The sequence below is a fragment of the Centrocercus urophasianus genome, unplaced genomic scaffold (genome assembly GCF_019232065.1).
Source record: "Centrocercus urophasianus isolate 14NV4802_14NV808 unplaced genomic scaffold, USGS_Curo_1.0 seq_17, whole genome shotgun sequence".
NCBI lineage: Eukaryota > Metazoa > Chordata > Aves > Galliformes > Phasianidae > Centrocercus > Centrocercus urophasianus.
Genome location: NW_024884722.1, coordinates 23,811,203 through 23,824,294, shown reverse-complemented (window position 1 = coordinate 23,824,294; position 13,092 = coordinate 23,811,203). Strand labels below are relative to the sequence as shown.

Here is a 13,092-nt window from a genome sequence, read left to right as displayed (position 1 = left end):
ATACATATATCCCAGCGTGCAGCCCAGAATCGGTATTGGCTCCATTCCCCTGCTCAGCACTCAGACCTCACATGTGGAGGAAAAAAGCAACATGGATTAAATAATTAAGGCCCCTGGATACTGTTTCCCCATAAACGACAGATGATCACAGAGGAAAAACACTTCCTTAAATATGATTGATTGCTCTTGTTGGAAGAACCAGGGAAAAGAAATCAGACAGAAATACTCTCCACCGCTCAGCTGAGGATTCAACAAACACTATAGCTTCTGCATTTAAATGAATGATGAATCGCTTGTAAGAAGTGACATGTCAGTGAGCATGTTACTATTGATTAATCTCACACTGGAGAGTCTTTGTAGCCTACTGTTCTGTAAATCATCCACAGAGATCAGAGATTTCTGTCTAACAGGCTCCTAAACCATATCTTCCTCGTCAATCTTATCAACTGCTTGTTTAATTGTAAAAATGTAAATAAAATGCAGTGGGAGTTGGCTCCACGCCTCACAAGTTACACATCAGTTCTAAAGGGAGAGGAAGAGGAGCTTCCCCAGCTGCACTCAGGGCTTTTCAGGAACCACTACAGCGCAAGGCAAAGTCTGGCCCTCCCAGAGCCACATCCAACCTCAGAGCACAGCAGCAGGTTGGCAAGCACCATGACACACGTGTCAGAGCCTCCAGGATCTCCTTCTGCCTGAGGATCCAGCAGCAGCTGAAGAGCAAGTTGCCCTGGAACACAAAAACTGCAACAAAGTCACACATGGCTTTGTTCACCACTCCCAGGACAGCCCATGTCTTTGTTCACTGTCATCACCACACCACAGCTATGCTCTCAGTGACATCAGGGATTGCGAGCAGCTGTTTTGCTAAGGGACATGGGTTAGTGGTGAGACTCAGTAGGTCTGGCTCGTGGCTGGAACGGGTGATCTCGGTGTTCTTCCCCGGCCAAAATGATGCTATGAAAGACTATACCAGCATGGGCATCTCCGGTCAGCCATGTTAACGGAGCATGCTCCCATAGCCAGCCAGCCAACTCCAGCCACACTGGTAAATAAAACATCACACTTTCGACATCGGGATGCTCAGCAAAGTAATTGGATGCCCAACACAAAGGGTAATCTGGTAATTACATCCCAGCATGCAAACAAAGACACTGCTGATGATACTGCACATGTTGAAAAATTGATGGCTAAATTGAAAAGCCGCATGTTGGTGCATGTTCATGTCCTCTGGTTACTCCTACCTCTGCATGCCCAATACAAGCATCTCCTCATCAGATCTCAGGACCCAAGGCTATGAACAACCCTCAGAGGAGCACACAAAGAATGGAAGATCTTCCAGCATCTCTCTGCCCTGTTGGTTTTTTAGCAAGCATAGTTTTTTACCTCAAGGACTTAGAAAAAGCATTATCATTGAAATAGAAGTTTTCTACAGTCAGACCCAGGTGCCCAACATAAAACAACCTTGCAACAGAAAGCCACAGGTCATGTCTCACTGCAGGACCTGCAGTGTGGAGAAGCAGGAGAATGGATACTGGGAATGACCACAGCTTCCCAGAGGACCCATTGCCCCAGGCAGCACAACCCACCTGCAGGGAGAAGCAGAGATGGCTGGAGTGATCTAGGGCAGGTCAGTCCTAAACCATCTCAGCCGGGTGCTCACAAGAAGTTCAATCAATGCTCCTCAGAGGCACAAAGCAGGTCTGGGTGCACCCCAGAGCAGCAGAGATGGGGAGACAGAGCAGCAACCAAGGCTACAGGGCAGGCTGAGAAACCCAGCCCACCTGAATGCTAGGCTTACCTGTGCTCTAGTGCCTAGGAGCTGGTGGGTGCCTCAGGGAGGCTGCTCAGGGCCCCAGAAGCCCATCAGGCTCTCAGCTTTGCCCTGGGACACACCTGTCCCTTCAGTCCTCCTGGGCAAATGGTTCCCAAGGGTGGGGTCTTCCTAGGCAAATCGGTGACCACCAAGTCTCTTCATCTGGACCCCATATAGATGAGCATCAAATAGTGACCCCCTAGGGGATCTGCTCTCCAGGATGTTCAGGCCAAATAGAGCAGCATCAGGGCTTGGCCATCCACATTTTCACCCATTGTACTGTGGGAGTCTGGGTGGGGAAGCCATGGGCCAACACAAACAGGAGTCAGGCTGCATGGCTCAGTGCTGGAATAACCCTAGGATTCCCATGTCCTCAGAGACCAGCTCTCCCACCCCAGGCCTGCCCACACATTGTGCACAGACTCATCATCTCACATCCTTACGAGCCCTGTCCCAGCAGCACAGCACTCAAAGCCTGTGCTCCCAGCAAAGGAAACACAGGGATCAGAGCCAAACCAAGAACTGGTTTGACACAACCATCTCTCACTCCTTGAGCTAGCAAACAGACTGTTCTCATGAGATCCTTGTCCACAGCAAGAATTATCTGTGACTCAGAATGGGACCCAGAACCTCTGTAGGCTGTCCTTAGGAAGACTTTCTCTCCCCCTTCCCACCTGCATCTAGATGACCCCTAAAACTGGTAGTCCTAGGGTGAGGAGAACTCGCATCTTGCCAGTTCCCAGGGGTATTTCTGGTGAGAATCTGTCCCCTGCTGCCTTCCAGAGGTGCATGTGGCATGTGCAGAGCCATGCCAGCACCGTGCAATGGACGTACCTCAATGCAGTTGTTATTCTACCTCCATTCTGCTTACATTTGGGCTCAGCCTTGGGCATGATGACTGCCATGGCCAAAGTCCACCTGATGTCACATCTTGGCAGACATGTGGCTGGGGGCACAGCGACCTGGTTGTTGTGCCCATCCACACTGCGCTACCCTGCCAACAGTGCAGAGATCTGCAGGACCCACAGGTGTGCTCCCTGCTGGCCGGAAAGGTGGGGACAGCCAGGCTTGGGATCTTGTCTCAGTTCTGTCTTCACCACTGCCACACAATAGTTTCCAGGCTGGTCTTCAGGGTCATAAGCTGCTGTACGGACAGATGGAGCAGAGGGAAGGATTCACTTCAAAGTCACACATCAAAGCTGGGAATTAGATTTTCTGCATACTGATAGAGTTAAATAAATGCTGTTAGAGGGAGATTAACATCATCACCATGCAGCATTGTCTGGGATAGGCAGCAGGTCCTATCAGCCTCCAGAGATGCCTCTCTTGCTCTGCTGGCTGCGGAAAGACCCTCAGAAGAACAAGCAGGACATCACACCAGCGGATGTTAACCAAGGGGCTTCCCTCCACCTAAAATACTTTTCGCAGCTTCCCCCACCCTGCTGCCGCCCTTTGGCAAAGCTCAGCTGATTTCCAAACCCTCTGCTGCTGGGGGTTGGTGCAGAGGTTTAATTATTTGCTTTTCCTTGGGTGTGTGGCATGAGGACAAGGAGAGAAGGTCAGGTTCTGTCCTGTCTCCCTTGCTTCCCCATCTCCTGGAGCCCAGCATGGAGTGGTGGGCACTTGGGGGCTACATCTGCCTTCTCTGCTTCTCCTTCCTGAGCACAGCAAGAGGTAAGGGGCATCGCGCGGTGGGTCCATGCCAATGGACCCTGCAAATGACCGTGGATGGAGACAGATGGCAAAATTTGGGGATGGTGGAGGTTCTCCCTGGGGGGAAAATGAAAGCCAAACCTCAACAAGTAAATCAGATTCACAGGAGAGTTTAGAGTTTTAGAAAAGAGATCAGACTGAACGTGTCATGGCAAAGGTGCCGCTTACCCCAAATTGTGTGTGTGTATAGGAACAAGAGTGGTGATCCTAAGTAATTATGAGCAAATCAGTATAATACAAAGAGGGGCTTTGGCCCAATGCTGCCCCACATCTTCATTTCACCCTATCACAATGTCAGCAGTTTAATCAAGAATTAGTGGGTCTGTACAGCTACTTATCTGCTCAGGAGGGGAAAAGGGAAAACATAAGATATGAGGAGTACAGCCTCTTCTCTTCTCCCAAAAACAAAAATCACATACAAGTGTTGCCCCCAAATTAACATCCTTTACTTTAATGAATGTGCACAGCTGAAAAGCCCCTGCAAAACATCTCTCCTGGTCATGGGCATCCTTAAAATTCTCTTCAAGATTAAAGAGTCTTTCTATGAGTTTTGCCAAAAACTCAAAAGTCTCCAAGTAGTGCCCCATGCTTGGCTGTGGTTTATGAGGCAAGAGTGGAAACAGAGCCAGGAACCAGCTGCCACCCGGCGAAAACCCACATTTCCCTTACCCACCTGTGCTTCTGAACTGGGAAAGCAGGGAAGGACAGCACAGGTGTAGCAGAACAGCTTTCTGAATTGTCCCTGGAAATTTGGGATGTGAGAAGAACCCAGTGCAGCTCACAATTATCCTTAGAGATCAGCATGTGGGGAACATGGGGACCAGCGGCCATGGCTGCATCCCCCTGACGCTTGCCATGTCCCCAGGCAGCCCATGGATGCTTTCCTTCCAGCCGGGCACGTTGTACTATTACCACTATGCCCTGGCCGTACAGCTGGGTCCTGTGGCTGGCCTGTCCCCATCTGGGGGCTGGCTGCAGGCACAGGCTGTGGTCAAGATACATCAGCTCCACAGGGACCCCAGCAGGGATGACCTGCTCCAGCTGCAGGTACGGCAAGCAGTGATGTTGCATTCTTTTTCCTCCACAAAAATGCATAGCAGTTTCACAGCAGACATCCTTGCCTTTTGCTGTCATAGATCCAAGACCTGAAAGCCCAGCAGGAGCCTGAGGGTGCTGGAGGTCCTCCCATGGACATTGCACTGAACAAGAAACTACAGTCAGATCTTGAAAAGCCAGTTTTCATCTCCTGGAGCAGTGGGAAGGTCAGCTGGAGGCTGTCTGCAAAACTTACTTGGCTAAGGAGCCCATTGGAGCTCCTCATTCTGTATTCCCATCAGGTCACAAGGGGGAGAACGAGGTGGTAGGTGCAGCAGTACAGAGCTCTTGTGGTCCAGTGTTACCTCATCCTCCAAAATGGTCCCAGTGTTGGGATGTGAACTTTGGGTTGCAAGGGAGATGCCTTTCTACAAGGAGAGCCATTCCCAGAGCCTGATGCCAGGTCTCTCCCTCCCAGATCAAAGCCCTGTATGGGGATGAAACAGAAAGCACCCTGATCACCAACCTGAAGCGAGGTGTTATCAGTCTGCTCCAGCTCCAGGCCCACACCGGCACCATCGTGGAGGTAGGGGTGGTAAACAACAATAAGAATGAGCGCGTTTACCAAATCATCTTCCCTTGGATGAAGGAAAAATGTCCACCAGCATTTCTGCTAGGTGGGGTTTATCTGTGTTTCAGGAAGATGCCTCTGGAAGCTGCCAGGTCACATACACCATGTCCAACCACTCCATAGTAAAGACAAAAGATCTCCTCAGCTGCACAAAGCCAAAAATGGGATATGCCTCTGTGAACAAAGCAAGTCCATTTCTCTGGTGGTGTTGGCTCAGCTTATGGCTAGCATCAATGAGAGCTTGCCCAGCACTTCCAGCTCAAAAGCGTGGGAGAAGCTGGGAGATGGCGAGAGGAATGGTTGATCTCTTTTCCTTCTTGTTTTCCCTTTTTACAGATGTTTGGCATCCAGTGGCAGCCCTACAGCAGAAGCCTGTACGTGGTGAAGGACAGCCTGCTGCAGTCAGTGCTGGCAGAGGAGAGTCACGCACTGTCCCTAGTCCTGAGGTCCACCACTGGAGTCAAAATCATCTCAAGGTGAGTGATGTTGCCATGCAAGATCCCGAATTGGGCACATGATGAACATACATCTATGGAGATAAAGCTATTTTCTTCATGGAGGCCACATCAGACACCTCTTGATAGCTTTCAGCCTGCATCTCCTTCTTCAAACCTCCACGATCCCAATCATCCTTCAAACAAGGGTGTGAAGGATGAAGTACCTCTCAATGGTTTCCTCTCTCTCAACAGGCAGGAGCTCAAGTTGGTGTCCTCAACGTCCAGTCCTTCAGGGGCAGCTGAACAGAGCCTTGAGAACATGCTGGCTGGCATGGAGGGACAGCACCAGCCCCTGGCAATAGCCAGCCTGCCTTTCAGGAGGGACTGCACCCACTGCCCTTCGGTTGGTGGCTTTATGCATCCCCATAACCCTCCATGTGTTCAGCCCCTGGCTGTGGGATATGGGGTCAAACCATTGATATCGTACACAGCTAACACATCCAGTCAGTTTAAACACATCGCAGATCTGAGCTCAGGAAATCCAGTCGCACTGACAAGGACCCATACATCCCATAGGGTCACTTCCACTCCTAAATGTTTCCTGAAGTATAAACATGATTCCATAATCCAAGATGTAAAAGGAAGTGGCTGAACTCCACCAAACATTGTCCTTCCAGCTGAGAGCCTATCTGAAGACCTTTGACAGCCGGCGTGTCAAAATGGACATCTCGAAGGCAGCAACTACATGGCAGTTCCAGAGGTTCATCCAGATGCTGCGCGGTGCCAAGAAGAGAGATGTGCTGCAGCTGCTGAAGAGAGCACCTGAGGAGACACTGTGAGGCCCCCATAGCTAGCCCTCCAAAAGGGGCTTTCTGCACCAGTAAATACTGTGCAGGACCACAGCACGCGGGGTCGTTGATGGCACCACTGATCTCTCTCCTCTTGCCCCAGCCCCTTCATGGTAGAGGCAGCAGTGGCTGCGCAGTCAGTGCCAGCCTTGGCAGCTCTCTCAGACTTCCTGGATTTCAGCAAGAAGCCCAGGTCCCTGCTGGAGACATTCCTGTACGCAGCAGCCTTCTCTCCCCGGCCTACAAAAGAGCTGCTGCGTTTGGTGCTGGTAGGTGGGGATATTCCCTCCAGAGAGGCCTGAGCCCAACATTAAATCTTGCCCACCCCACCAATTTTCTCTCGTAGCTTTCCTGGCAAAGCCTCCCACTATAGGCACAATGTACAATTTTCAGCCAGTATACTACACTCATTCCTTAAAAGCAAGGTTAGCCAATGAAAACTTGTCAAAAGGCTTTGGTGACATCATATCATCAGACAACAAAGTAAATTTTCTGTCTCTCCACAACTTTGAGAACTGACTTTTCATAGCTTCCCTCAGCCTACCCCTCGAAAGCCCAGGATGGGTCCTCCTACCCTTTCAGTCCAGAAGGAATGGCAAAAAATATATCAATACATAGATTTATTCTATAGACTAAAATATATCTGTAGAAATAGAGCTTCCTATTTATATGATTGTTTTACATGCTTTTAATGGGACGCTGCCAATGAGAGTAGTGCTCCACAGAGGATAAGCATTCAGCAGAAAGTGTTTTATATCAATGTATTACAAACATTGAAAGCTTAATTAGAGCTACTGAAAAATTTTAACCCGCCAAGCCATGCACATCCTCCCTTAAAGGCAGGTAAGAACTAGCTTTTCCTTTCTTCCCGATAAATGCTTTGAAATAACAGCTGAAACATTCTCCTCCTTTCTCCTTTGCCCCATTTTCTCCCATTCTATAATGCTCCTTGCTCTGCCCAGGATAAGCTGGATGGGAAGCAGATGGTACCTGAGGTCCGGGACACAGGGATGGTGGCCCTGGGCTCTCTGGTTGGCAAGCTGTGCCGGCAGCAGCTGTGTGGGCTGCAGGTGAGTCCTGCAAACTCAGCTCAGGTCCCTCAGCCTTCCAGCTCCTTTGGGGTTACCAAAACTTCCCCTCACCCTCACCTCACTCTCCTTGACTTCTTCTCTCTTGTCAAACCCAACAAGGAGGTGGAGCACAGCTTGGAAACCATCCTCACAGGGCTGAGAAGTGCCGAGAAGGAGCATGAGGCAGTCACCCACCTGCTGGCCCTGGGGAACACACAGCTCCCCAGCACCATCCCCACCCTCCTGGAGCACGCAGAGAAAGGTCCTACAGCCGTGGCAGCTGCAGCTATCAGCTCCCTGCGGCAATTCCCTGCCCAGCACATCACCAGCGAGGTACCCAACATACAAGCTCGTCTTCCCATTGGGGTCCTTGCCACCACTTGCATGCCAGGACCTCGAACTGCCTCTTAAACTCCCTCAAACTGCCATCTCACATCAGGTGAAAAGAGCAATGAGGAAGATCTTCCATGAGAAGAGGAAGAGCTACGAGAAAACATGCCGCTTGGCTGCTGCAGAAATCCTTTTGGATAACACACCCTTGCCCATGGATGTCATCAACATCTTGCTGGCTGCTCACCAGCTGGGAACAGAAGCAGCAACTTTCCTGTTGCTGAAGGTGCAGAGCAGCCTGCATGCCAACCACCACCCAGCAAGGTAGATTTTGCTTTTTGTCCTTCCCAACACTTCAGCTGTAGCTTTTGAGCTGTGGATCCAGACTCATGTTTTCAGCAGTCCTTGGAGGTCAACACTGTGGCCTGTGGTGCAGCACACAGTGTGTAACCACATTAATCTCTCTATCTGCACAGAACAAACCAGCACTAACAGTTTTCAGAGCTAAGCAGAATCTGCACACAAATATTCAGATGGTTTATCCTAGTTTATAGAGGAGAGGGGAATTCCAGGATAGCCTCAGACTATTCGTTTCCTTCTTTGCTTGCATTGTCAGCAAATAGCTCTGAAATTTGTATTTCCTACCTTTCTTTGTACAGTTCACTCACATTTTCCTATCCTCACAATCTTTTCATACCATATCCTTCTTGCTTCCAGGAAGATAATGAATGACATCATGAGAGACCCTCGGATAAACAACTACAACCACTTTTCAAAAGCTGGCATCTCCTCCTCCTTCTCAGGACCTCTGACAGGTGACATCACAGGGGCACGGCCCCCTGCAGAAGTGAAGGAGGGCTGGTGGGGAAGAGCAGGTTGCAGCAGAGGCCTCAGCTTTCAGGAAACACCCCCAAAATCTTGGGTTGAGCAGTCTCCAGCACCACCCAAAGTTGGCCAATTGCTACTACCAGAAGTTTGGCTCCCTCTGATGCCCCTGCTTTGAGCTGAAAGTGGGTTAGACCACACCATATCTTTTCCCATATCTTGCTGATTTGAAAGAGGAACATCAGCTGGAAAGGAAGCCAGGAGTAGGCTGTAGGTGGGAGCTAGTTATCTCCCTGATAAGTCAAAATATTTAGCCCCATTCCTCAGTTCTTTCAGTATTTTTAATAAGCTCTTTTGCTGAGCTTTTAATAAGCTCTCTTGTACTGAGATTAAAAAAAAAAAAATCATCAAACTTCAGAGAAACTGTAGCAATTCATGCTTGCTAAATATCTGCCTAAATCTTCACCCTTCAGCCCCCATTTCAAATTATCTCAGCCTAGCTTTGTAGGGGACACGGGGAAGCAAAATATTCAACATATGCAAGAAAAACACTGCATTGCCTCATCCCTTGCTTATAGCCAGAATGGAAGGAGATGGCACAGAGATTTCCTCCCTGAATAACTTAGCTTCATCAGGTAGCTCTGTCTTTCAGCCACCAAGGAACTGCTCTCCACCTTCGGGCTGGACCTGCTGTTTTTGGAGAGTGGGTTCCTGAGAAAGAGCGTCTCTGACTTCTCACTGCTCAGCCATGACTGGCATCTTCGTGCAGCTCAGGTAAGAGACAGCAATGGGTTTGGCTTCACCACCCTACCCAGAGGACCCCAACGCTGCAGAAGTCACTGATGGGTAGCCACGCTCTGAAGATTGCCTACCCAAATGGGTTGGCCAAGGGTAGCAGCTCGAATAGCATCACGGTGCCTGAAATGGACCCCTCAGTCATGCCCTGTGCAGCTCATGTCTCCATTTCTGTGGTTTAGGTCACTATAGAAGCACAAGGGATGGAGTCAATGCTGGGAGAAAACACCTTGGAAGGGGAAGAGGGGCCAGAGCTCATGGCTGGGATGTCTGCCATCTTCTTCGATGTCCAGTTGCGGCCGATCGTCTTCTTCCAGGGATATACAGACTTAATGGCCAAGGTTCTGCTGAGCAGTGGGGAACCCACAAGTGTGGTCAGAGGGAACCTCCTGCTAATGGACCATCACCAGGTACTGGTGGGATGAACTGTCTTTCCCAATACTGGCTTCAAGGCAGGTCCATGGTAATGCCTAGGGAATCCCACACCTAAAACCTGCTGGTAGATACTTGTCCACCATGGCTATACATCTCAGATCAGAGTGGCACTGCCACAGGTCTCCGGCGGTTTGTAAAATCCTCTCCATTTCCCAGGTCATCCCTCTGCAGTCTGGTCTCCAGGCAGTGGTCAAACTTCAGGGTGGACTTGGGCTTGATATCTCAGCCAACGTGGATGTGAACATCTGGGAGCAGGAACTGAAGACCAGTGTTAACACCAGGTGAGAAGGTCCGGGGACTCCATCACTCAAGACAAGGGTTTGTGGAGTTGTCCAGTGCCCAGAACTCAGTGCTTCACTCTCCCTTCTTGCAGGGGAAGCCTCACCATTGATTTCCAGGCAGAATTGGATGCTCCTTTCCTCCAAACCACCCTGAGGAGCCAGATAGAGGCAGAGACTTCAATCTACTTTGACACCATCCTGAGGTTTTCCAGCAGCCCTGTGCTCATGTGCCTGCAGCTGAGGGAGGGGCAGGTGCCTTACAGGTAAGCTCTGGATGCAGGCTGCAGATGGGGCCCATGTAGTACCAGTCAGTGATTATCCCACACAGTGGCTGACAGAGCTCTTCACCAAGTGCAGACCATACCTGTCCTCAGCACCAAAAAGAGGTGCTAAGTCTGCTTTATGTGAGAACCATTTATTCTGCCACTATCCCTCAACTCCAGACATTGCAGCAGTTCTTCCTCATGGACGCTCTTGAAATATAACAGCCTCTGACAGGTTTTACTGGAGGCACCAAAGGTTCAAGAATCAAAGACATTGTACACAAAAAAAGAGATTGAAGGAAATCCACTCGCAAAGCAGATGCCAAAGGCTGGGAGAATAACAAAGATTTAATGCATGGCTGCATAACACAGGCTTAACATATATAAGGATTAATGTATATAATGAAAATGTCTTATGAGGCAATAATACAGACACTGCATTCAAGAAAACATTGTCCAGAAAGAATTTGGACAGTCTTGGTGAGAACAGTGGCATAGCAGTGTGTTACACAGAGCCCCATGCAAACCCTCTTCCAGCTACTGCACTTCTTATCACAGGTTGGGTGGGAGCAACCCAGCCAGTGAGGGATCCACACAAGGGATCTGTGCAATGGACAGCAAACCCCATATCCCCCTCCCTCATCCTGCAGGGCAGGGAAAGGTCTCATCAATCACATGCTTCCTCTAGAACCATCATGGAGGTGACCAAGTTCAGTTTGAATGGGGCCCTGATTAGTCTAATCTGGTGGAGGGCAACCAGGCCACAGCAGGGGATTGGAACTTAATGATCTTTAAGGTCCCTTCCAGCACAAACCATTCCATGACTGTGTGCTTTATAAGGAGAAGGACTTCTTGGGGACCAGAGGGAATTAATGGGAGATAAAGGTCCCGCATGCAAATAGGTGTGTGAATAGCCAGCCTGGTAGGTGGATGAGGTCCTCTACCACCATCACAGCCTCCTGACCTCCTGCTTTTCCCTTGTTCTAACAGAGAGATCTTCACCATCTCCACATTTGCTGGCAACCAGAGCAGCACTGTCCGAAAAGGCCGGCAGGGCACCATGCCTGCCCGGGAGTTTGCCCTGCACCAGGCCAACTCCGACATGTGCCACCTGCTGCTCATGGCAGAAGAGGGAGTGTAGGAGACAAGAACATACAGGACAGAGCTACCATATCCCTGCCTGCCATGCACCCTGGCTCTCCATGAGCTGGCCAAACCTCTGCCCATCTCTGCCACAACCAGATTGCTGTAAAAACAAAACAAAACAAAAAAAAAGTGAAATGAAAGCACCAAAAGAGGTAGAGGAACTGCTGCAGGGCAGCAAGAGGCACCCCTTGCTTGGAGCCAGGATCTTTTCACCTCTTAGTTTTTTCAACCTGAACTCTTCTCCTTCTGGGCATTGTCTGAAGCTAGAGAAATGCATATAACAAGCCTTGTGATACACAGCCTTCTTTTGCAAATAAGTTTCTGGTAGCCCAAAAAAGCATGCTACAGTCTGATAGTCCGTCCATTTATTAAACATTTGGAATGGAACATCACATCTGCAGCTGCAAGGAGAAAGTTGCCCACAAGGGAGGGAATAACGTCACCACACATTAATGCACAGTTTTGAGGCTGCCAAAGAGTCCAGGAGCATGGAAAATAAATACATTTCTGGAGGAGGTGTGAGTTGGTTTTCTTTCCTTTGTTTGTTTTTTTTATTTATTTTTATTTTTTAAACACAGCCACATAGATATTCATCCCAGAATAATCCTCAGGGAGAGAAAGCACAGCAAGACCAAACACTGCATAACCCGTTGCCAATTATTATACGTTCTTTCTAGTGTAATTGAATGCCTTTGCATCTATTTGCATATGAAGGCAACCCAGCTCTATCATAGCTTAGACCCGCTCCGTTGTTCCTGCCAGGAAGCTGCACTTTGTTGCCAGGGATATGGCCAGTGTCACAGCAGGCAGCAGGGATGAGCCCAGGAGGGGAACTGCTGGGATATAAGTGAGGTCAGATTTGTGACTGATGCACGAAGATACAGAAGGAAAGCAGAGGAATGTGACCCATAAGGCTTAAAGAAAGCTGGACAAAAACCATCAGGAAACTTTAAATGCAGAGAGTCTACCCAACAGCAAACACCGTCTGTAGGATGGACCAGCAGTCTCAGTACTCATCTCAAAGCAGGGAGAAATGTGATAAAGACAGAGCCAAAAAAAATGGGAACAAATAGGGGAAATCAGAAGATGGGGTGGGGGCTGTGGAGCAGGGAGAGGCTCCACGGGAGAGCAGGAAAACAGAGCCATGAGATGTTTCATGACCTTCGGCATATCCATAACAGCTCTGCCTATCCCCCTCAGTATGCTGATCCTCACCAACAGTTCCTGATCTCACACAAGATTTTAGCATGGAAGAGAGAAGAATTAGGTGTTTTGAGATTGCACGGGACAAAGACACAGGAAGAAAACACTGACTCTAGCATAGGTAGCATGCAGAACTTGTCTCAAGTCACAAAAAATTCAGCTGGGCAACCATATGGTTCAAGCTGTGAGTACAGGCTGCCAAAATGTTTGGGAAATTCTCCATCCTGTGAGTATTTGCAATGAATTACTGGTGGTTTAGTCCATCTT

General features: G+C 49.3%; 1 protein-coding gene across 2 annotated transcripts; it reads left to right on the top strand.

The window, feature by feature from the left end:
* Positions 1-3,363: 3,363 nt before the first annotated feature.
* LOC122160116 (microsomal triglyceride transfer protein large subunit-like) lies at positions 3,364-12,137 on the top strand. Of its 2 annotated transcripts, XM_042818367.1 has the most exons (18): positions 3,364-3,487; positions 4,392-4,573; positions 4,663-4,788; positions 5,040-5,147; positions 5,261-5,377; positions 5,529-5,668; positions 5,882-6,032; positions 6,307-6,464; positions 6,581-6,746; positions 7,440-7,547; positions 7,668-7,880; positions 7,987-8,201; positions 8,595-8,692; positions 9,355-9,476; positions 9,680-9,907; positions 10,089-10,213; positions 10,306-10,476; positions 11,467-12,137. In XM_042818367.1, the coding sequence occupies exons 1-18, from the start codon at positions 3,421-3,423 to the stop codon at positions 11,615-11,617; spliced, it is 2,646 nt and encodes an 881-aa protein (XP_042674301.1). In that variant the 5' UTR covers positions 3,364-3,420; the 3' UTR covers positions 11,618-12,137. The 2 variants fall into 2 exon arrangements, with proteins under 2 accessions (XP_042674301.1, XP_042674302.1); XM_042818368.1 differs by lacking the exons at positions 4,392-4,573; positions 4,663-4,788 and having other exon boundaries at positions 3,403-3,487.
* The last annotated feature ends 955 nt before the right edge of the window (positions 12,138-13,092 follow it).